At 51.0% G+C, this 24,904-nt stretch overlaps 1 protein-coding gene across 1 annotated transcript; it reads left to right on the forward strand.

The window, feature by feature from the left end:
• Window positions 1–2,000: 2,000 nt before the first annotated feature.
• Window positions 2,001–7,005, forward strand: ubald2 (UBA-like domain containing 2; the record flags this gene model as incomplete). The annotated part of the gene is made up of 3 exons (XM_084488498.1): window positions 2,001–2,236; window positions 6,434–6,487; window positions 6,628–7,005. Exons 1-3 carry the CDS (start codon window positions 2,129–2,131, stop codon window positions 7,003–7,005), a joined length of 540 nt encoding a protein of 179 aa, XP_084344624.1. The 5' UTR covers window positions 2,001–2,128.
• Between the last annotated feature and the right edge of the window lie 17,899 nt (window positions 7,006–24,904).

The raw sequence follows: 24,904 nt of genomic DNA on the forward strand, positions 1-24,904 counted from the left end.
CACACACTCTCTCTCTCTCTCTCTCTCTCTCTCTCTCACACACACACACACACACACACACACACACACACACTCACACTCACACTCACACTCACAGCTACATTAAATGACACAAGAAGAAGAATAGACAGACAGGCATACAGACAGACAGACAGACAGACAGTAATGTCATGTGTCATCATAATAAATGTCATCATAATAAACAGTAATGGTCCTCCATCATTCTGTTTGGTTTCATAAAGCCTCATAACAACTATTAGAGATACAGGTCATGTTCTGTGTGTCTTGGGTTCAGTTGAGAGAGAGGGGAGAGACCACCCCCAGGACTCTGATATTTCAAAGTCCTACTCAGTGTTAATGATCCACCCCAGAGAAACAATCTTGCTGACAAGGAGACACTGCCCAGCCAATCAGATGGCTGATGTGTTGTTGACAGAGAAGAAGAACAACATTGGGTCACTGCGTCAGGAAGTCAACACTCACATTACTGACTGAGTGACACGGCAACACTAGGAATGAGAGAGAGTCAGAGACAGTGTGAGTCAGAGAGAGAGAGAGAGCGAGAGAGAGAGAGAGAGAGGTTTAGCTAGGCCAACATTGCTATTTTTCCTTTGTTTAATTTCTCACCTACTTTGGCAATGTCAATGTTTATTTACCATGGCAATAAAGCGCTGTTTAATTCAACTGGTGCATCAATAGATGATCTATTTAAACCACAGATGTCTCATTCAAAGCACAGGGATGAAACAGAATGAGCAGGAATACACGGCATATGTCCGATGGCATTCAGCCATGGCCGCTGTCAGTAAACCTCCTACAATATTGAAACGATGTTCTCCTCTATCTCCTCTTCCTGCTTTCTCCCACACCAAGGCTTAATTATTTATCTCCCCCACAGCCAGACAATGACTGAACTGAAACACAGATAGGCCTACTGTGTTGATTTACGGGAGGACCGGAACTTCCACCGATCTATCTATCTATCTATGTATCTATCTATCACTACCCAACACTCTATCTATCATCCAACCGTCTATCCCATCAATCGCTCTCTCTCTCTTTCTCTAGATCTCTGCTTCTATCTATCTATGTATATATTGATCACTCTATCTATCTATCTATCACTCTATCTATCCAAAACTCTATCTATCGTCTATCCACCAATATATCTCTCTAGCTCTCCGCTTCGATCTATCTATCTATCTATCTCTATCTCTGTCTGTCTGTCTGTCTGTCTGTCTGTCTGTCTGTCTGTCTGTCTGTCTATCTATCTATCTATCTATCTATCTATCTATGTATCACTCTATCTATCACTCTATCTAACGTCTATACACCAATATCTCTCTCTCTCTAGCTCTCTGCTTCTATCTATCTATCTATCTATCTATCTATCTAGCTATCTATCTAGCTATCTATCTATCTGTCTGTCTGTACATCTGTCTGATGAATACCAGGTTTTATTATATTATTATTATTATCATAAAAACGTTATTATGTTGCTGATCATCAGTAGATGATCAATAAGCACAATGTCAATGTACACACTAGCTGACAACCATAAACAATGTATCTCTTCAATGTATCAGTAGCACACTCTGTAGTGGTGATGCTAAAAATACGATACGTTTTACATTATTCCTGTAAAAACGTATCGCCCAATAGACATTTTGTATTCAAGCCCAGAGTCCAATCAGAAACTTCAACATCATCTCAAATCCCCATTCAAGAAAGTCCATTCATTCAATTCCCGGAGCGGTTACAGAGGGCGGAGCGCGCACCACCCGCGCGGCTCCGCTCCGCCGGCAGCCTCCGGTCTAACAAACCAAACGAACCCTTCTTGTTTTAAACCCTGCTCAGCGTTGACCAATGGGGACGTGGCGAGTACTACGCTGCGTCGCGATGCGCGTCCAATGGGAGGCCGCTCTCGGCTTTGTTGTTGCTGACGACATGAAAACATTGTTGTTGCTGTAAACTGAACTGCAGACGGGCCGGAGGAGACATCGACAGCGAGGATCGACGCCGTTTTTTTTTTTGATACAACGATAAAACAAAAAATACAGTTGTGCGTGTGCGTTTACTCAATTTAGATCAACGAATAGTCGGGTATAGCGCGGAGATACCGGCGAACATGGAGGAACTCAGGCACCAAGTCATGATCAACCAGTTTGTTGTGGCTGCGGGCTGCGCAGCCGACCAAGCCAAGCAGCTCCTGCAAGCCGCCCACTGGCAGTTCGAGGTGCGTTGCACGTCATCGTCAAAATAACCAAAACAATGACAATATTCTTCGTGTTCATAACTCGTATTCATTGCACTCGTATGTAGCTTGTCAAGGCACCAACACCACTGTCGGTGTGTGTGTGTGTGTGTGTGTGTGTGTGTGTGTGTGTGTGTGTGTGTGTGTGTGTGTGTGTGTGTGTGTGTGTGTGTGTGTGTGTGTGTGTGCGCGCGCGCGCTGGGGGAATGAATAGGGTTATTTTTGGGTGAGAGGTTAAATGGACAGGAAGCAACCACAGAGTGGACATATGCTGTTTACATTGTAGGTAGTATTCGTCCCTGGCTTCTCCGACCCTAACCAGCTGTATACAACCTTATGATCCTCTCCTTGTAGCTCACTGCCAGCCTTCACATGGCAGCTCATGAGGTCTCACTCACATAACATGCATTATTGGTCAAATATCCACCAATCTCTTCCTTTTTAAGAAAGTGAATCCATTTACAACGGGCATTAGGCACAATCCGTATATTGAGTGTGTATAATATAATTGATTATGTTATTTATTAAAGTAATTTTCTTTAAAAAAAAACAACTTCGCATTGGCTTCTTAAAAGTGCAAAAGAGTGGAGTGTAGAGTAGAGTGGTGTGGAGTGTGTACATCTTAGTTAAAAAAAACCAACCTGAAATCATATAGTGTTGAAATGAAAACAGATGGAGATGACAGGGTATATACATGGTAGCCATTAATTACCTTCAGTAATGCTAAAGGACAGGCTAACCGAGCTAAGTGGCTAAGGTTTATCCCCGGCTAACTATATTTAGAGTCATTAAGGTCCTTACAGCTGTCCAGAAACCTGAGATCGGCTTGTTGTACCAACATACAGCCCTGAGATTAATGCTCCCTTATTCACTCAACTATAGCCACACCCAGGCCTTATTGGTGAATCATTTGGTTTTATAGATAGATAGATAGATAGATGGATAGATAAATAGATTGATGGAACAAAAAATCACAACAAAAATACAGTATCCGTATTTATATTAACACACATTTATATTCACTCAGTGTATACTAGTATATGTGGTGTCTATTAAAGTACTCTCATTGCAAAATGTATATTGATCCCCGAGAGTGACTAATTTCTGAAGGATGTAAACAAACACCAAGCTCAAAACACACAACGTCGTCACCACCATGTCTCCCCCAAAACCAACGCCATGTCTGCAAGGTATGGGGCCTACAGCGACTCCTCCATGGCCATGAGTGTAAAATATTTATAGGGATGTGGAGACAGCTCCAGGATCGCTGACACGCCCCCCCTCCCCCATCTCCTCTACCACCTGCTCTGTTAATGACCAATGGGGTGTTGTCGTTGTGGTCAGCTGACCTCTGCCCAGGAGGTCGGACTGGTTGAAATGTTGCCACCTGGACCGGGCTCCATACCAACTCTAGTGGCTCATGTCAGTGTTTGTTTAGGAAACGCAGGGCGGTGTCTTGGGGTCGTTCCAATACTGTGCTCTTCAGTGATTTGATCACTAAGATGTACTTCTCAAAGAATTGTCGTCATTACACATTTATTAACCCAAACGACTGAACGAAGGGAATTGATCGGTGAATTAGGAACAGACTCAGTACTCGTGTCTAACGTGTCTCTTACTGAAGTGAGGAACCCACAAACCCGACGGCCAGCGGCGCCGTAGGGGTTGCAGCGCTGGCGTCGGCCCGCACTGAGCGCCGTGGTGAGGCTGCTGCCTCGTTTCATCTTTTGGTTCCGGAGCAGCGTACTTTTACATTCCGTTACTAAACAACATGTTGAACAGCGTACTTTGTATAGTTTCACATATATGCTTTTTAATCGAGGGCTCGATGTAACTTCACATAAAGGACTGTTGTACATTCGCCCTCTCTCTCTCTCTCTCTCTCTCTCTCGTCAGATGACTCCGGGTTGGCTGTTCAGCCCCAGCTCGTCGGCTACAGGCTGATGTTGTCCTGTCTGCTGCTTCACAGACAGCCACTAGCGCTAGTTAGCATGTAATGGGCTAACACGGCTCTATTGTCTCCACACTTGTGGCAGGATACCTTCAGGCTAACTTCAGCTAGCATGTTTAATACAAACGGCTACAAAAGAAGCTCCAGCCAGTGTGCTAAAGTGTAGCCGATGCCCGTTGTACCACAGACCTCCAGGTAGCGCGGTAGCGGCTGGGAGCCGGGCTCATGGCCTCGTCTCCTCACCCAGCGCTGGGGCTCCAGATGGCGGTTACAGGAGCGTCAGACCCTGCCCCCCTCTGCTCCTAGCCCAGCTGCTGTACCCCCCCCCCCCCCCACCAGGAGCCTCACCCACAGATCACTGAGGAGAGAGAGAGCCTCACCCCCAGATGACTGGGGGCCCTAGGGTTAGAGAGAGAGAGAGAGAGAGTGAGTTTAGGAACCGGTTCTGTGTGATTCCATCCAGAACTGGGTGACAGAGCTGCTGTCTAGGGTGTTGACCCTGTGGTCCGTAGCACCCTGGGTGCGGGGCGGTTCTCCGTCGGGGCGGTTCTCCGTCGGAGCGTATCCCAGCAGCCTCTCCTCCGCTCCTCTCAGGCTGCTCTTTGTTTTGGTCGTACAGCCTCAGCCGCTGAAAGGGCCCGCTTCACGCTGTGTGTGTGTGTGTGTGTGTGTGTGTGTGTTGTCTAGCCACTATCTCCCCCTCGTTGCTCCGTGTGTCAATGCCAGGAAAAAGGAGATGTGCTACAAGTGGTCATGCGCGTGTGTGTAGCTGTGTGTGTGTGTATAGCTATGTGTGTGTAAGTATGTATGTGTGTGTTTGTGTATAAATATTTGTGTGTACGTATGTGTGTGTTTGTGTATAGCTATTTGTGTGTATATAGCTATGGGTGTGTGTGTGTGTGTGTGTGTGTGTGTGCCTTTGTGTCACGCTGAACGGCAGACATTCCTAACCTCCACCACTGTTGTCAAACAAGCTGCTGGGGGAGGGGCAGGGAGTGGGTGGGAGAGAGTGTGTGTGTGTGTGTCCTTGTTTTTAAAAGGCCACCCAGTAAAGGACTCTGAGGTAACAGTGTGTGCGCTACGAAGCTACGCTAGTGGCGGTGTGTGTGTGTGTGTGTGTGTGTGTGTGTGTGTGTGTGTGTGTGTGTGTGTGTGTGTGTGTGTGTGTGTGTGTGTGTGTGTGTGTGTGTGTGTGTGTGTGTGTGTGTGTGTGTTGTCTCAAGGCTCCTCCTCCTCCTCCCCCCCCCCCCCCTAGGACCGCCCCCCCTGGTCCCCTAGCCGTGGTTTTCCCGGCATGCCCTGTGATGAATCATGTGTCCGGCGCTCCTCCAGCGGCCGGCGGCTCTCTGTACAGAGGTCACGGCCCCCGGTGGGGGCCTGTCCTTCCCTTTGTTTACGTTCTGTCGCTAGCCCCCCCCGCCCCCCCGCCCCCCAAACAACCACCACCCACTCACCCAGGTGTGTTTTGGAGTCTGCAGATGTTAGCATAGCTAGCATAGCTAGCACTACACAACACTACACAACACTACACAACGCTACACTACACAACACTACACTACACTACACACTGTGTCGGCACTCTCTTCCTGTGTGGAGTGTAAACACCTTCGTCCGTACCGACGACTTCCTGCCCTTATGACGAAAGGTGGAGTCATTATTAGTGTGTGTGTGTGTGATGACACAGCCTCGTTCTCTCGGTTTCTGCTCTGTTGTTTCGCGGCTCGGTTCAAAGAACCGGGTTCTTTCTCCTTCGGTTGCGTAACCGATGACATCATCGGCTCTGCCGTCGTCAGGGAGCCGCTCTGATGAGCGTCTCGTGTTTTTATGAACAACATGATAGTAGGCCTCATGTCACATGACATCGGAGTCTCATGTGTCTGTTGCATCACTTCCTGTACTGCTGTTTCCTGTCCTGAAGCAACAAAGCTGTCGGCCTATCTGGGGGGGGGGGGGGACTCCCATCGCCGGGGCGCTGTGATAGGCTCTCGATGGTGTCGACAGCATGCAGGGTGTCCGGTTCCCCTCGGCTGGCAGCAGCTGCCGGGGTCCAGGGGCTTACAGGTCACATGACCCGGTCACATGACCCGCCTGACCCCCTCAGCCAGGATGTTGTGCAACACTGACATGTTCAACTCAATGTTGTTCTCTCTCTCTCTCTCTCTGGCTCTCTCTCCCCCTCCCTCTCTCTCTCTCCCCCTCCCTCTCTCTCTCTCTCTCTCTCTCTCCAGACGGCCCTCAGCTCATTCTTCCAGGAGGCGAACATCCCCTCTCACCATCAGATGGTAGGACAGGACACACACACACACACACACACACACACACACACACACACACACACACACACACACACACACACACACACACACACACACACACACACACACCATAACATGTGTATCATAACATCTGTGTCCCCCTCCAGATGTGCACGCCGCGGAACACGCCGGCCACGCCCCCCAACTTCCCCGACGCCATCACCATGTTCTCCAAGCTGCGGGCGTCCGACTACGGCCCGGGCCCCGCCTCCATGTCCTGCTCCCCCCCCACCCCCTCCTCCTTCTCCTCCTCCTCCTCCTCCTCCTTCTGGGCCTCCTCCACACCGCCCGGCCCGCAGGGCGCCTGGCTGCCCGCGCCCTCCTCCTCCCCCACCGGGCCCCTCCCCCTCCTGCTCCACCACCACCACCACCACCACCACCACTACCAGCCCCCCCGCTGGCCCCCCTCCTCCCAGCCCAGCGCCGCCGCCGCCGCCGCCCCGCCCCCCCCCCACGCGCTCTCCGCCACGCACGGCCACCGATGAGGTCATCGCCCCGCTGGAGGACGGACATGTTGGGCGGGGGGGGAGGGAGGGGGGGAGGGGGGGAGGGGGGAGGGATGGGGAGGCTTCTACTGGCCCAATTTACTTTTTTTGTAATCTCTTCTGACGTTGAACTGTTTGTCGTTGCCGTGGTGACGACCGCGGACTCTCCGGCTGAACGGGGGTTTTAGCCGACAAGGAGCTCAGGACGAAACGGAGGGCTGAACTTCAACTTCCTGTGTACGCGGGTCACGTGACCCGCGCAGGTGCTCTGTGATTGGTTGAATTTCTTTTTGATTTCTGTTTTGTTTTGACTCTTAGGGGGGGGGGGGGGGTGTACAGTGTGAATAGGACACATAGATCATGTATGTGGGTCGCGGAGCTTTGGTTCGCTGGGTTTCCGTTGGAGACTAGATAAGTGTGTTCTGATTCGTCGAGGGGCGAGTCAGCGAGACGTCACTCCAGCTACTGATGAGAATCACGGTTCTGGACACTCATTGGAATCGTTCGCAATAATGCAATAACGTACGTTTGTATAACAGTAATTCCGTTTTTTTGTTTAAGTTTTTCTTTTGCTTTCTTTTTACAGTATAAAAAAACGGTCAGAAAACCTCCGACCCAGCAGAACTCAGAGGTAGAACACAGACTGAGAACCTTCTGGTGTCCTGGTGTCTCATAATGGGGCCATCCTACGCTCGAGCTCCGGTGCGCGTGGAGGCCTTCAGTCTCATTTTGCCCAATTAGTTGGCATGGAGACGACCTCGTTAACGAGAAAGAGGAAATGACGTTTCTTTTTTTTTTTTAATAAATGTTAACTAGGAGCACACGTACAATGAGACGCAATACACGGCTCACACCAGAAGCTCCTCCACCGGGTGGCGCTGTGGGAGGGACCAGGCCACGCGGACGGGCCCGACGAGGTCAACTCCGACGGCGATTCTATTCAAGTTTTCCACACAACCTGCAGACTCAAACCGCTCCTACCTCGCTGTGATTGGACACAGACTCAATGGGCGGGGCCTCCTGTAGTCTGCCAAAAAAAAAACGAGACAGCGGAGGACACGTCGCCGTGGAGACCCCGCTGTACGACCCCCGGAGAGTTTACAAAGGACCGCCTCCAGCAGGAAGTACACTCCTTATATGGACCCAGGCGGGGGCGAGTGTGGCTTTAAGCCCCCCCCCCCCCCCCCCCATCCAGACCAACTGACTCATCACCGCGGCGACCACACTACCACAGAAGGCTCAAGGGGCAGGGACTAACGGTGGCGCCCTCATTCCCGCCGCCCTTCATGTGCTCTTTGACTCCACCCCTCACGCCTCTCGTCCATGCATAGATTTTTTTTTTTTTTAAAACCTCAAAGACTCGAGGCTGACCGCCGAGAAGCGTCCTCCTCGTCATCAGTGAAGGACGTCTGGGGCGTTCTCTGTTGTGGAGGACGTGGGGGCGGGTGTGACCTGTGGCCTGTCACCACCTCTGTGGTTGTCAAGGTGATTGGGGGGGGAGGGGGTCGGGGGGTCTGGTTCTGACCTGTGGTTTCTAATGGACTGCTCAGAACATCCTCATGTTCTGGGTGTCCTCTTTTTTTATACAGACTCTATTATTCTCTCTCACCGGTTCATTTCCCCCCTGCTGAAATAATTTGTATTTATGTTTAATAAAACACAGTATGACGACCCGGCGTAGTGGTTATTATCACTCTGTTGCTCTCTCAGCTCTCACGCCTCTTCCTGTTGCTTCATAATAATAATAACCCGTAATGGTAATCAAAAGATTAGTTGCTGGCTGACTCATGAGTGATGGTTGAGATTAAACCGTTTGCACAGGAACCATTCTGTTGTGGTTATGTTGGCAACTGCACGAGAAGGCAACACCCTTTTAAAAACTCACTGACTCACCCCCTCTCTCACCCTCTCACCCTCTCTCACTCTCTGTTTCACCATTTTTCAAAAGAGCTGCTGCAACCGGAGGAGGAAATGAACGTTTGGAAGTTAGAGAGCATTTCAAAATGGGTCTAACACCGAGGAGCAGAGAGACGAGTGCATTGAGCACCAGAGGAGAGACAGTAGTGAGGACCAGAGGAGACAGTAGTGAGTAACAGTGTAGTGAGGACCAGAGGAGACAGTAGTGAGTAACAGTGTAGTGAGGACCAGAGGAGACAGTAGTGAGTAACAGTGTAGTGAGGACCAGAGGAGAGACAGTAGTGAGTAAGTGTGACTAGTGAGACAGTGTGTAAGTGTGCATAGTGAGGACCAGAGGGGAGACAGTAGTGAGTTGTAAAAGGTGGACACTACAGGACAGGAAGGACATAATAAAACACCTGACCTTCAGCCAATCAAGTGAGTGTGAGATCAAAGGGTTAGTCTACATGCCGCGTCGTGAGTCATACCGCACCGTTACCTGGAAATGGTGGCTAGGTTAAAGGTCAAATTCCCCGAAGCGCTTGTACAACTTGTTCTTTCTCTGACACACACACAGCCTCTTACCACAGGAAGTGGTAAGCAGCTCGCTGTAGTGGAAGCTAAAGATAAACAGGGCATTGTGGTCACATGCTACGCAGTGTAGCGTAGCATTCCCATCCATCACCAACACACACACAAGCACAGACTGAGACACGCAGCAAAGTCATGTAACACGTGTAGCAACATTGATGTTATCCAGCTATGTTATCCATGTTAGCCCTGTGACTAGCTGGGTTAGTGCGGTTAACTATATCAGCACATGTTAGCAGTAGCCTGGAAATCCAGAGCCACATCTAGAGAGCTGTAGGGTCTGGCAACGAGTCATGAAAACGGCCCAACTCGAGGGGCGGAACCAAGCATGCATTTGAAAATATCACTGCACACAATTGGATAACACTACGACCAATCGGAAGAATACAAGGGGTGACGTATCCAGACCAGCGGAGCTAACCAATAAATAGACACTTGCCGTATCCGGTCGGTAAAACAGCAACGCTTTTGGCCCCGCCTATATCAGATACACCGATGTGATTGGTTAATGTTCTGGGCCAGGGGAATCAGGAAGTGAGTATATTGCTCGTTCCCAGAGTGACTCGCTGAGCGAATTCAAATCGTGCTCTCACGAGAACTCTGGGTTTCCAGGGTGTGTTGGCCATGATAGACACGCTACCCACTAAACTACGTAAGTACCCGGGTCCACCTCTGAGAGCTCACTCCTCCACGCTGGATGTGTGTTGATGTTTAATTGAAAAAAACAATAATTCTTCTGGAGAAAAGTCTTCTGGTGCAGTTTATTTAAAAACTTAAAAAAAAAAACTTTTTTTTAATCACAACACTGCAGCTCCCCCCCCCTACAGGTTGGTCCCCCCCCACAGGTTGGTCCCCCCCCCCCTACAGGTTGGTCCCTCTCCCCCCCCCCCCCCCCCCCCACCTACAGGTTGGTCCCTCTCCTCCCCCCCCCACAGGTTGGTCCCTCTCCCCCCCCTACAGGTTGGTCCCTCTTCCCCCCCCCCTACAGGTTGCCCCCCTCCTCCCCGTCGGGGGGCCGTAGGTCCACGTGGAGCTGGGTGACCGCGGCGGCGCGGCGCGGAGGCTCTCCGCCGCTCTGCGCCGGTGACCGCAGGTCGTCGGCTGTCGACCCCGACACGGACACCGGCCACGCCCGCCCTGAACCGCCCGACCCTGGAGGTCACAAGGTCAAAGGTCAAAGGTTATTCACGTCTGCTGGGGACGGGGCGGTGTGTTCACTAGGAGCTTTTATCCAACTGACTTAAAGGTCCCGTGACGCGCCACCAGGTGTGGTGTGATTGGCCGTTACGAGCCGTTTAGAAAATCTGCCCCTTATGACATCACAAGTGGCACCATAGCAGACGTTGCTCATCTGTCCGTCACACGTCTAGGTGGACGCGCCCACCTGTGATGTCAGAAGGGGCACATTCTCCAAGCGGCTCATAACGGCCAATCACGCTCCCAGCTGGCGGTGTGACGCGTCCCCTTCGAGAGGAGGAGCTACAGGTGCAGTGGGGACGGCGGCGGGGTGTGAACCCAGAGCCTTCGGGGGCCCGGAGCGTGTCACCGACGGGTCGGGGGCCTCACCGTTACGACTGCGCAGCGCCCGGCTGCTCTGCGGGCGGGCCGGAGCTCCGGGGCCGGGGCCCGGTGGGGTGCAAGACATCTGGGAGCGGGAGCGCTGGACTCCGCCGTCTGCGCCTTTGCTCATGCCTGTGGTCGTCATAGCAACAAGGTCACATGACCAAAATCACAAACTTTCTATAGGAGCATAACAGAGAATGAGGAGGAGCACACACACACACACACACACACACACACACCAATGGTGGGCATAGGAAAATCTAGTCTTAATGATCTTAATGGGTTAGGACCTAGGCTTATGAGGACCTGGTCTTTCTGAGGACCTTGTCTTATGAGGACCTGGACTTATGAGGACCTGGTCTTTCTGAGGACCTTGTCTTATGAGGACCTGGACTTATGAGGACCTGGTCTTTCTGAGGACCTTGTCTTATGAGGACCTGGACTTATGAGGACCTTGTCTTATGAGGACCTGAACTTATGAGGACCTGGTCTTTCTGAGGACCTTGTCTTATGAGGACCTAGGCTTATGAGGACCTGGTCTTTCTGAGGACCTTGTCTTACGGGGAGCTGTCTGCTGAGGACCTGGTCTTTCTGAGGACCTGATCATAGTAGGGTCCTGGTCCTATGGGTACTAGACGTTTTCCTCATAAGGATAATGATCACATACACACCAATGATAAAGTGATAAAGTGCTCCTTCTGGGCGATTTTAATTTCCATATCAATGACAGCTCTGATGTAAAAGCGTGTGATTTCCTTGATCTTGTCACTAGCCTTAACTTTGTTCAGCATGTTACGACCCCAACTCACAACCTCGGGAATACGCTTGATCTAGTGTTTCCCATGGGAGTAAATGTTGATCACATGTCTGTCGAACCAACGCCTGTTTCAGATCATTTCTGTATATTTTAATATTTTAATATAATATTTATTTCCATGTTTCTAAGTCCTCTGATCCCATCACCTACTTGCCGTATTGACAACGCAGCAAAATCAGCGATGGTCCGAGCACTACCGGACATTCTGAGCTCCTGCTGCGCGCACACTAGCTTAGACGACCAGACGGACAGCTTCAATAGCGCTCTAACTGCCGTCCTGAACTCTGCCGCTCCACTAAAAACTCGGAGACAGACTCGGACTAAAGCTGCCCCATGGTTCAGCGACGAGACGCGTAAGCAGAAAAAGAAGTGCAGGAAACTTGAACGTCTTTGGAGAAAGACTACACTTAAGGCTCACCATAATCTGTGGTCCGAAAGTTTTAAAGCATATAAAAGCTCTCTGTTAAGCGCCAGAAGGTCATATTTTTCAGAACTGATAAATTCCAATAGGAACAATCCCAGGTTCCTCTTCAAAACAGTTGCCAGCCTTACTCAGAAAACCACTATACAAAGAGCAACTATTTCAGCTGATGAATTTATGGATTTTTTTTCATACAAGATTGACCTAATCAGGGATAAAATAGACGGCACTGATGCCCCTATAGCAGCAGATGTTGCATCAATCCAGCCCATGGTCGTCCTATCTCAGCTGACCCCTATTTCTCCGGAAACTTTTATGAGGCTAGTGAACTCCTCAAAATCCACTACCTGCTCACTAGACCCTATACCAACAAACCTACTTAAGGAACTGCTACCTACCCTCCTCAGCTCAGGTCTTCACATTCTAAACGAGTCTCTTCTGACTGGCTCAGTCCCCTCAGCTTTCAAAAAAGCAATTGTTAAGCCTTTACTTAAAAAGCCAACCCTGGATCCACAAGTCCTTCAGAACTACAGACCAGTTTCAAATCTACCATTCCTGTCTAAAATACTAGAAAAGGCAGTCACTGACCAACTCATATTCCACTTATCCCAAAATAGCCTATTTGAAAAATTTCAATCCGGTTTCCGCTCTGGTCATTCTACCGAAACTGCCTTAATTACAGTGACTAATGACCTGCTACTGACAATGGATTCCGGACAAACTTCACTACTGTTACTTCTTGATTTAAGCGCAGCATTTGACACAATAGATCACAACATACTACTAAGCCGCTTACAACAAAATATTGGTATACAGGGCTCTGCACTTTCATGGTTCCATTCATATCTAACAAACAGAACTCAGTATGTGACCTACAATGATGCTACATCTAGGCCTGCGGATGTAAGATTTGGTGTGCCACAGGGGTCAGTACTGGGCCCCATCTTGTTCTGCATTTATCTACTCCCACTTGGTAATGTACTACGTAGCTTTAATGTAAGGTTTCACTGCTATGCTGATGACACCCAGCTTTATGTGCCTATACGAACAAATGACTCCACTCAACTCAACAACTTAGAGGCTTGTATAGCAGACACAAAGAGATGGATGTCCAAAAAACTTTTTATTGTTAAACACAGACAAAACAGAGCTGTTAGTTATACGACCACGGAGGACAAAGCATGCTGAGGATTTTAGAGTCTGTGTCGATGACTGTTTTATAACAGAGAGCACAACTGTTAAAAGTCTGGGTGTCACCTTTGATCAATTTTTAACATTTAGGCCTCACATAAGAAATATTTCCAAAATTGCCTTTTATCATCTAAGCAACATCGCAAAAATCAGGCCTATGCTATCCTTAAAGGATGCTGAAACTCTAGTGCATGCATTTGTCTCATCTAGGCTAGATTACTGTAATGCATTACTTTCTGGCCTGCCTGCATGCACTTTAAGAACCCTACAGCTAATTCAAACTACAGCAGCCAGAATTTTAACAAAAACACGGAGAAGTTCACACATAACACCTGTTTTAATCTCATTACACTGGCTACCCATTCCTGCACGAGCAGATTTTAAAATTCTTCTTTTAGCCTATAAAGCACTAAATGGACTTACACCTTCATATGTGTCAGACCTGGTAATCCCCTACACCCCCTCGCGCCCATTGCGATCTCTGGACGCTGGCCTGTTGACAATTCCCAGGGTAAAAACAAAATCTGCAGGCCAGCGCTCCTTTGCTTTCAGAGCTCCATATCTGTGGAATAGTCTTCCGTCACATGTTAGGGGAGCCAGTTCCACAAATATTTTTAAAAGCAAACTAAAAACCTTTCTCTTCTCAAAACATTATGGCCTACCCTATAACCCATGAATTTGTTATTTTATAATGGTTTTTCATTTGTTTTAAATTTGTTTTACATTTGTTTTATATTTGTTTTATATTTGTTTTTATAGAAATTTTATCTATTGTTTTTTCTTCTTCATTTTAATTTATTACTCTAAACGTATTGTTGTTTGAACCCATGAATCCACACACATTACACTCATGTGGTTGCTCATGATGTCGTAGGGCATTTCTATGTACTGTGTTTTGAGACCATGCTTATGGTGATACTGCACTTTAAATATCAATAAACTAAACTAAACTAATGGTGTGCTGGTATGAAACTACCCCAAAACCTGGCTTACTTCCTGAAGACAGAGCAGCCCCTTCCTGTCGCTGCCGCAACATGCGCACTTCTCTTTTCTGTTCAGTAATGTCCTCTTTCCCCCCAAGACCGAGCCCACCCACAACACACACACAAACACACACACACAAACACACTCAGGGAATCCCCTAGCTACCTCCCTCTTACTCCCAACCACTCCCTGAGGTCAATCAGAGTCATTGAGCAGACTCTTTTATCAAGCTGCTTCCAGCTCATTCAGATCCATGTCATGAAGGAGCAGGTAAGGGTTAGACAGTACAGAGACAGGTCATTAAGGAGCAGGTAGGGGTTAGACAGTACAGAGACAGGTCATTAAGGAGCAGGTAGGGGTTAGACAGTAGAGAGACAGGTCATTAAGGAGCAGGTAGGGGTTAGACAGTACAGAGACAGGTCATTAAGGAGCAGGTAGGAGTTAGACAGTACAGAGACAGGTCATTAAGGAGCAGGTGGGGGTTAGAGGGTATCTTGCTCGAGGATGCCTTCAGGGAGACTGTGGTTCAGAACCGTAGACCCTTTTAGAAGGGAGTCACCACCCTAACGACTACACTATCCTGTTCGGTAAACGCAGAGTTAGATGAAAGATGATTGCGATGTGGTATGGTTAGTTAACCTAATGGTTTTCATGACAGACGGTTGCTGGAGAGTTGATGTCATGTGACCCAGAGGCGTCCGGACTGCGACACCAATGTGTCCTCGTGACGCCCGGACTATAAATAAAGTTGTGAGGAGGACGTACTTTCTCTGGGGGAGAGGCTGGGCAGGTGTTGGTCCGTGATCCGGGGGGACTTGGTGGGGAGGCGACCCTTGTAGATCTGTCCGGCCAATCCGAGGATATCCTCCTCTCCCTGACCAATGACAACGCACAGAGACACACACATCACTGCCTGGGGTAGCCAATCACAGCTGCGATCAGGAACATAGACCTCTGAAGAATCAGTCCCGCCTCCGTAAAAGCTGCGTCACGTTTTGAACTACACACTTGGGAGAGTCGTGACGTCCGAAGTCTGCGCAGATCCGCGTTAGAATAATGCTTCTTCATAATAGTTTACTACTTTAACGGCACCGACAATCCACAATCGCAGTCGAAACTAGATGGAGAAAGTGTAGTTCAAAACGTGATGCAGCTTTTACTTCTCCGCCATCTACAGAGTTTGTTATGTACGATCATTCATAAACCCCATGTTATTCCCCATAGACATTTGACCGAGGGAACCGGGAGCCTCGGAGGCGGGACTTATTCTTCAGAGGTCTATTCTGTTCAACAGCGTAACTCACCTCACCCACTGACACTCCCCACACCCAGTAAGCATTGGGCTCATCCCCCGTCGGTCCTTCTGGCTGCTAACTACTTTGATATTTAGTCATGAAGAAGACATAATAAATATAAACAGCATACTGTTGTTCACGGGCCCCACCTGTAGTTTGAGCTGAGCGCTGTGCGCGGCCGTGGCCTCCGTCTCCGTCTGGTAGAAGTGCCGGAGGTGCTGGAAGCGGGCGGAGCGGCGGAGGGGCTGGGTGACGGTGTGGTGGCCCCCGCAGGCCCGGGACATGGTGACGTAGCCGTAGTCCGCCAGCCCGGGGACACGCCCACTGGGTGCAGGTAAAGGTGAGAGAGGTAGCACAGGTCATCAAGGAGAAGGTAGGGGTTAGACAGTACAGAGACAGGTCATTAAGGAGCAGGTAGGGGTTAGACAGTACAGAGACAGGTCATTAAGGAGCAGGTAGGGGTTAGACAGTACAGAGACAGGTCATTAAGGGGGTTACACCTTATTTCCACCGGGGATGTACACGCCGCGGAACGGCTGCGCCGTGGAACGGCTGCGTCCTGTGCCCTGCGTCAATCCCCACCGGGCGCGTAACGGCAGCACGCGCTGCCTTGCGAGCCAGCCGTATTCACGCGACATCACGAGATCACACGATAATCCTGAACGTACACAATCCCGCGATAAACTGTGTGGATAAAGGAATTCTCACATTGTCTTTATAAAAAGGATGATTGATTTCGTAAATGATTTTCGTCTCGTCGTCCATGTTGCCGACCCTCTGAGACCCTTTGATTGATTGACTGCTGACCTGGTGCCACCGGTCATGACATAATGTTGATGTGAAGTTGTGATAGGCTACATGAGCTGAGTATTGTGTTTTATTTTGAAAATTGACTGGATGCTCTATGGCTTTTATTATTTCACTTCCTGCCCGGCTCGATCTGCTCTGTGGAAATTGACGCGGTTCAGCAACGGCTCGCGTCAAAAATAGAAGTGCTGCGTAAAGATAGCGCTCCTGGGACGCTGCTGAGACGCTCCGCGGCGCGCCCGGTGGGGATGGTTTCATTGATTAGAGTGGCAGCGGCGATCAGCAGCGGTGACCACGGCGCAGCCGTTCCGCGGCGCTTACGTCCCCGGTGGAAATCAGGCTTTAGACAGTACAGTGGCAGGTCTTTAAGGTGATGGTAGGGGTCAGCCTTACCACTAAACCATCCTACAGATCACACCTCCAGCTCATCGTTCATCCACTTTTAAACTTATTACATGTTATGTATATAATAGTGTATAGTGTAACCGCAGGACTATATCCCCAGATCTTCACTCTGACCTGAACCACACCAAACCCTTACATACATTTAACGAACACGCATCTAAACTTCTCGAGCCCTTTCCTCAACATGACCACTAGCCCTTATCTAAACAACACCAAAGCCTTTCCTAAACGTATGAAGTAGGGTTGTGGTGCGCTCTGCTGCCCCCTGCTGGTGGGGGGAGGCACAGCACTCACAGAAAGGTGAGCGAGAGAGCAAATAGAGAGAGATACAGAGAGAGAGAGAGAGGGCGTGGAGTGTGAGGTGGGCGCACGTGGACTCACGGCCCCGTCGAGTGCATGTCCACCGGGCGAGAGCAGGAGATGCAGTGGAACCTGGCCACCAGCTGTCTGGAACAGGAATAATACCAATACTATATGAGTATGTACAGTATATACAGTACTACAAATATGAACCAATTAGGGAAAAAACACTGTCTATGTTTGTCGAGCATTAACCAGTAACTGCTCCCCCATGATGCTTATCCTTTTATAGCCCCCCAAATACTAAGACCCACAGGGTCCAGACCCACAGCGGGTCCAGACCCACAGGGACCAGACCCACAGGGTCCAGACCCACAGGGTCCAGACCCACAGCGGGTCCAGACCCACAGGGACCAGACCCACAGGGACCAGACCCACAGGGTCCAGCCACACAGGGTCCAGACCCACAGGGTCCAGTCACACAGCGGGTCCTCTTAGTCTGGATCTACACAAAAGACTCTCAGAAACACGAGGACCTGAAACACGCACACAAATACACACGGAACAAACATGAACAAACACGAACAAACACGAACAAACACGAACAAACACGAACCGACACAAATCCAAATCAAACTGATTGGGATTCTCAGAATTGTGTTTGTGTTTGTGAACGGCGTGAACGGCGTGAACGGTGTGTTGCCTTGTTGTTGTTGGTGCCGTAAGGAAAGGGAAGGCGACATCAACTATCCTTTCCTAAAGGAGGGCCCAGTGGACCCTAGGCTAGAGGAGAGGAGAAGCGTTCAGGAGAACCTGGAGCCCTACCTGGTGAGGCCGGCGGCCGTGTCCTGGCGCTCGGGCACCGGCTGGGCTTGGAGCTTCCTGCGGATGTTCCTCCAGCGGTCCTCCAGCTGCTGCTTCAGTGAGTCCAGCTCCATGCGGTTGAGCTGCGGGACGGAACCGGCGCAGACCGGCAAGGACCAGTGTCAGACAGCCAAGACCAGATCAGCACAGACCACTACAGACCAGAGGCCACTGGCGTAGACGAGTCCAGACCAGGTAAGACCCACTACAGATGGTACAGGCCGGAAAGGACTGTCGTGACCAGTGTTGTGGTATTTTAAACTTCTGCAAAGGCAGGAGATGTATAGGAGAGAAATCTTTGTTGTAGTGCATGTTGTGTATTTAATGTGTATATAATGTTCACGGCATTAGTATTTAGAGTTTATGTGTGTAGACAGTATATAATGTTCAGTGTATTAGTGTGTAGTGTTTAATGTGAGTAGACAGTATCTATAGATGTTCATAAGTTTGTAGTGTTTAATGTGTGTCTATGTGTACTGTTGGTGTGTATTTTAGTGTGTACTGTTTAATGAGTGTGTAGGGTGTGTGTAGGGTTTAGTGTGTACCTTGCCCTCCATCTCTCTGGAGAGGCGATCTACGACTTTGTGCCAGTCCTGCTCCTGACCCGTGACCTTGGACAGGAGGTCGTGGAACATGGAGCTCAGCTGCTCCGTCGCCGCGTCCAGCTGCACAAGACTCACCTTGCTCTCCAGCGCACACTTATCAGCCTTCTGGAGAGAGAGAGAGAGAGAGAGAGAGAGAGAGAGAGAGAGAGAGAGAGAGAGAGAGACACAGAGAGAGAGAGAGAGCGAGAGAGAGAGAGACAGTGAGAGAGAGAGACAGAGAGAGAGAGAGACAGAGAGAGAGAGAAACTCAGATGGACTGACTGTCACTCAGACCGACTGAGTGTAAGTGTGTTTCACGTCCTCTCCACCCCGGCGGCCGCCACTCACGATCTGGATCTCCGTCTCCAGCAGCTGCTTGTCCGCCTTCTTCTCCTCCAGCGCCTTCATGGACGTGTGCAGAGTCTGGGGAACCAGCATGACATCATCACTGACGACATCATCACAGACGACATATATATATAATGTATATATAATGTTTTAAAGGGAACAGGGAACAGTGTGTGTGTGTGTCAGAGCGTCTGATGACTGAACAGACGCCCGTTCACCTGGAGGTGCGTCTGTCTCTCTGCGTGTGTCTCCAGCAGCTGCTGTGTTGTGTCGCGAAGCCTCTCAAACTCTGCCTGGAGCTGGACCATCTTATCCTGAACCGCGCTCTGACACACACACACACACACACACACACATAGTCACACACACACACACACACACACAGTCAAACACACACACACACACACACACACACACAGTCACACACACACATATCTGTGTTTGATTCCCCTGTTTACTTCAGATGCCCTAACCCCATGCTCTGTATCCAAAATCAATATCTGCTGCTTCAGATTAAATTGTCTACTGCATGAGCAAATAGTAACTAGTACCCTCTACTCTGGCATGGTTCCTAAGTTCCTCCAGTTCTCCTCTCGCTCTACTGTCCCAGTTCTATTCTAGTTGAACAGTTCTACCCTAGTTGTACTCTAGTTCTATAGTTGTACTCTAGTTCTACAGCTCTACTCTAGTTCTACAGCTCTACTCTAGTTATATAGCTCTACTCTAGTTCTATAGTTCTACTCTAGATCTTCTATAGTTCTACTCTAGTTCTATGGCTCTACTCTAGTTCTCTAGCTCTACTCTAGTTCTATAGTTCTACTCTAGTTCTATAGTTCTATAGTTCTACTCTAGATCTACTCTAGTTCTATAGTTCTACTCTAGTTCTCTAGCTCTACTCTAGTTCTCTAGCTCTACTCTAGTTCTCTAGCTCTACTCTAGTTCTCTAGCTCTACTCTAGCTCCAGGCTGTGTCTCTGTGTGCCTGCAGCGCCCCCCGGTGGTGGCTGCTACCTCTGCGTGGCGGTGCTGCTCCTGCTGCCTCATCAGGGTGCTGACCGCTGCCTGGAGCGTCTCCCAGGGCGGGGGCCCGCCACTCAGCCCCCCACCGCCGCCCAGCTCCGTCAACACCTGACCCCCCCAGGTGTGATCTGGAGACGGGATGTCGGACCAGGCCCTGCCCCTCTCTCTCTGGGTGTCGCTCTCTCTCTCCCTGTCTCTCTCTCTCTGGGTGTCCCTCTCTCTCTCTCCCTGGGTGTTTCTCTCTCTCTGGGTGTCCCTCTCTCTCTCTCCCTCTGTGTCTCTCTCTCCCTCGGTGTCTCTCTCTCCCTGGGTTTCTCTCTCTCCCTCGGTCTCTCTCTCTCCCTCGGTGTCTCTCTCTCCCTGGGAGTGTCTCTCTCCCTGTTCTCTCTCCTGGAGGCGGGGCAGAGAGGAGGCGTCTCCCATCAGGTCCTTTATCACGCAGCGCAGGTGGTCCAGCTGCGGGTCAAAGGTCAGAGCTAGGGTCACACGGCCACTGAAAGGTTCAGACACAGCAGGCGCAATCACTACACTGTCGGTGTCTCTATAACAAACATGTCCTCAAACGTAGATCTGTCTGACCTGGTCCTGGAGGTGTGGCTCCGCCTCCTCGCGACCTCTGACCTGCCTCACGTCTTCTTCAAGCTTCTGCATGACGTCCCTAGACCACAGACCACACCCCGTCACACTACAGGACCACAGACCAGGCCCCGCCCACACACTAGAGGTCCCCACAACGACACCAACACATCAACACACACACACACACTTACTGTCTCAGCCGAGAGATGAAACATCAACACACTCACACACTAGCGGTCCTCAAGAAGACACACACTCCCTCCATGCTCTTTCTTTTCTCAGGCTGCTGTTCCTCGTTACCTGAGCTGTGTGATCTGGGTCCTGACTTCCTGGCTGCCTCGGTCAGGCTCTCCCTCCCTCGTCTCCCTCGTCTCCCTCGTCTCTCTCCTCACTTTCAACACTCTGCTCTCTCTCCTCTCTTCTTCTCCTTTTCCCGGGGTCGTGACCTTCTGCTCGACGAGGAGACCGGTCTTTGGACGACAACATCGTCAGCGTGTCCATCAGCTTCCCGCCACTCAGGGATGGCCGGTCTAAGAGCTGGCTGTGTGTGTTCTTGTGTGCGTGTTTGTGTTAACGTGAGTGCGTGTGGATCCTGTGTGTGTCCCACCTTCTCCCCGTGGCTGGACAGCCACTCCACCTGGGACCTCAGCTGCTTCATCTGATCCAGAATGTCTCCTGCTGGATCTGGAGACCCTGCTTACCACACCGTCACACCACCCAACACACACACACACACACACACACACCACCACCACACCACCCAACACACACACCACCACACCACCCAACACACACACACACACCACCACCACACCACCCAACACACACACCACCACACCACCCAACACACACACCACCACACCACCCAACACACACACACACACACACCACCAGACCACCCAACACACACACACACACACACACACATACCACCACCACACCACCCAACACACACACACACCACCCAACACACACCACCACACCACCCAACACACACACACACACACACACACCACCGCCACACCACCATCATACCACCCAACACACACACACACCACCGAACCAGCACCACCACCACACCACCAAACACACACCACCAAATCCACACACACCACCACAACACAACCACCATCATAAAGAATATCAAACATTGTTAATAAGAAGCCCTAACCCTAAAGGTTCTAAAGTTATCATGGTTCCTTTTCTCTGTGTGGAATACTCAAACATCGATCTTAAAGGTCCCATGACGTGCCACCAGGTGTGGTGTGAGAGCATGAAGTACCTCCGCTGTAGAGGAGGCGGGAACGCTCGTTAAAGGTCCCATGACGTGCCACCAGGTGTGGTGTGATTGGCCGTTACAAGCCGTTTGGAAGCCGTTAACGGCCAATCACACCACACCTGGTGTCACGTCACGGGACCTTTATCGAGCGTTCCCGCCTCCTCTACAGCGGAGGTACTTCATGCTCTCTGACGCCGCGGCCATAAAGGCGGCGACCGGCGGCCATCGCTATTACCCGCCGCCGCCGCCGCCGCCGCCGCCGCCGCCGCCGCCGCACCGCTGGCCCGCCTGGCGAGGTTGTCCAGCCGCGCCAGCTCCGCCTCCAGCATCTCCACGCGCTCCTCCAGGTCGTCATGGCGATCGCTCAGCCGGCCCACCGCCCTCAGAGCCACCAGGGTCTCGGGGAAGCGCTCCTCCGCCGCCGCCGTCACGCCGCCGCCCCCCCGCACGGGCGCCGTGGCGTCCTCCTCCTCCTCCTCCTCCTCCTCCTCCTCCTCCGCCGCCGCGACCCGGGCGCTAGAGGGCGGGAGTTGGGGCGGGTGGGTCGGTGGGGGGCCGGGGGGAGGGGGGCGTCCCGGGGCCTCTGGGGAGGGGGGGTCCGTCACAGGGCCCGCCGCCCCGGTGGAGAGTTTCTGCGAACCGTTCTGGGAGTCATGAAAGTGGTTTGAGCCGGTTCTCTGTCGGCGCGACACAATGTCCTCACAGAACGGAATACTCCGGTTTGTTTTATGATATCCACCTCATTCCAGCGCATATCTTGAAGGCTACGGCAATAGTTTTAAAAGTTATTATATTTCACAGTAGGTCAAAATGTCAAGTGGAGCCCGAACTCATCCTGTCACTAAAGTACCACCAGCTATGTATTTTCTCTTCTGACCGGAAATGGGAAACCGTACTGGTTGTCATGGCGGTGTGCATTGTTTAGCCTGGAATAAGGTGGATAAACAGCGGCCTTTTCTGTTCATATCTTTCCCGTATCTATCCAATGGAGACCCCCAGGTGGTCTGTCTGCAGCCCAGTGTGGAGTGTGGCCGTGTCTTGCTGCCTCCATGAGATCCTCAGCACTAAAGGGCTGATCATGGTTCCACGTCAACGCAACGCAAGGGTGTTACGGACCCTGTTGCGTCCTTGCGGACCCTCCTTGCATCCACCGCAGGGGGCCTGACGCGCTCCTCCCAAAAATTTTAACCATGCGTCGAGGCGACGCAGCAGCAAGGGCTGTGATTGGTCCGCTCACTAAAACCCGACGCAGAACCATAAAGGTTCAGGACTGCGTCGAAGCGTCTGAGTGTTCGTTGCGTTGCGTCAACGTGGGACCATGATCAGCCCTTCACTCTCCACGGTAACATCTAACATAACAAGACCAGCGTCCTCACACTGGACCACCCAAAGAGGGTCAGTCTGGACCAGAGGGGCCAGTGTGTGGAGCGTCAGTGTGTGTCTGTGTGTACCATCAGTGTGTCCCTGTGTGTAGCATCAGTGTGTGTCTGTGTGTACCATCAGTGTGTGTCTGTGTGTACCATCAGTGTGTGTCTGTGTGTACCATCAGTGTGTGTCTTTGTGTAGCTGGGGTCAGTGTGTACCATCGGTGTGTGTTTGTGTGTAGCTGGGGTCAGTGTGTAACATCAGTGTGTGTTTGTGTGTAGCATCAGTGTGTTCCTGTGTGTAGCTGGGGTCAGTGTGTACCGTCAGTGTGTGTCTGTGTGTAGCTGGGGTCAGTGTGTGTCTGTGTGTAGCTGGGGTCAGTGTGTGCCATCAGTGTGTGTCTGTGTAGCTGGGGTCAGTGTGTACCGTCAGTGTGTGTCTGTGTGTAGCAGTGTGTACCGTCAGTGTGTGTCTGTGTGTAGCAGTGTGTACCGTCGGTGTGTGTCTGTGTGTAGCTGGGGTCAGTGTGTACCGTCGGTGTGTGTTTGTGTGTAGCTGGGGTCAGTGTGTACCATCGGTGTGTGTCTGTGTGTAGCTCACCGTGTGGAGGTTCCCCCGCTGGGGGAGCAGGGCTGCCTGCAGGACGTCCCAGGTCACCGCCGTCTCCAGCACCTCTGGACCGGGGCACCGCTCCACCCGCCCCTCCAGAGACCGCTACACACCACCAGCAACAAGTACACAACACGTCAACAACACGTCAACAACACATAACACTGGGCAGCCTCTCCATGGACACTTCTACATCTTTTACTTTTAAGAAGCATTTAAAACAAACACAATGTTTACAAAAGGTCATTTTGTGGCCAATGCCGTCTCTCTAATACGATCATAGAGTGAATTAAGACATGAGCTACTGTGATGAAGCAGGAACCTTATGTCTCTGTTTGTGTGTGCCTGTATGTAATGTACAGTGAAGGGCTGATCATGGTCCCACGTTGACGCAAACACAACGACCACTCAGACGCTTCGACGCAGTCCTGAACCTTTATGGTCCTGCGTCAGGTTTTAGTGAGCGGACCAATCACAGCCCTTGCTGCTGCGTCGCCTCGACGGAAGGTTTACAATTTTTGGGAGGTGCGCGTCCGGCCCCCTGCGGTGGACGCAAGGAGGGTCCGCACGGACGTAACGGGGGTCCGTAACGCCCTTGCGGTGCGTGAACGTGGGACCATGATCAGCCCATTACTGTCTCCGAGGGGGACAGCGTTGTGATCCACCAACAGACGGTGACAGCGACAGGCTGAGGCTGCAGCCGCCCGGAGGCTGCGTGGACCTGCCGGAACGCTCCGTTGGTCTGGTGGTTGTGGTGATCACTGACCGTCGCAGCCTCCAGCCGCTCCACACGGTGGCAGCACTCCTCCAACGCCGCGGTGCGGTCCTCCAGGAGGGCCGAGTTCACCTGGGGCCCACCACACATCACACATCACCCACACACCACACACAACCACACAACCACACACAACCACACACAACCACACACAACAACACACAACCACACACAACACGGTAGCAGCCATCAAAGGGTTACTTGTGG

The sequence above is a fragment of the Micromesistius poutassou genome (assembly GCF_964030765.1).
Source record: "Micromesistius poutassou genome assembly, chromosome: 1".
Classification (NCBI taxonomy): domain Eukaryota; kingdom Metazoa; phylum Chordata; class Actinopteri; order Gadiformes; family Gadidae; genus Micromesistius; species Micromesistius poutassou.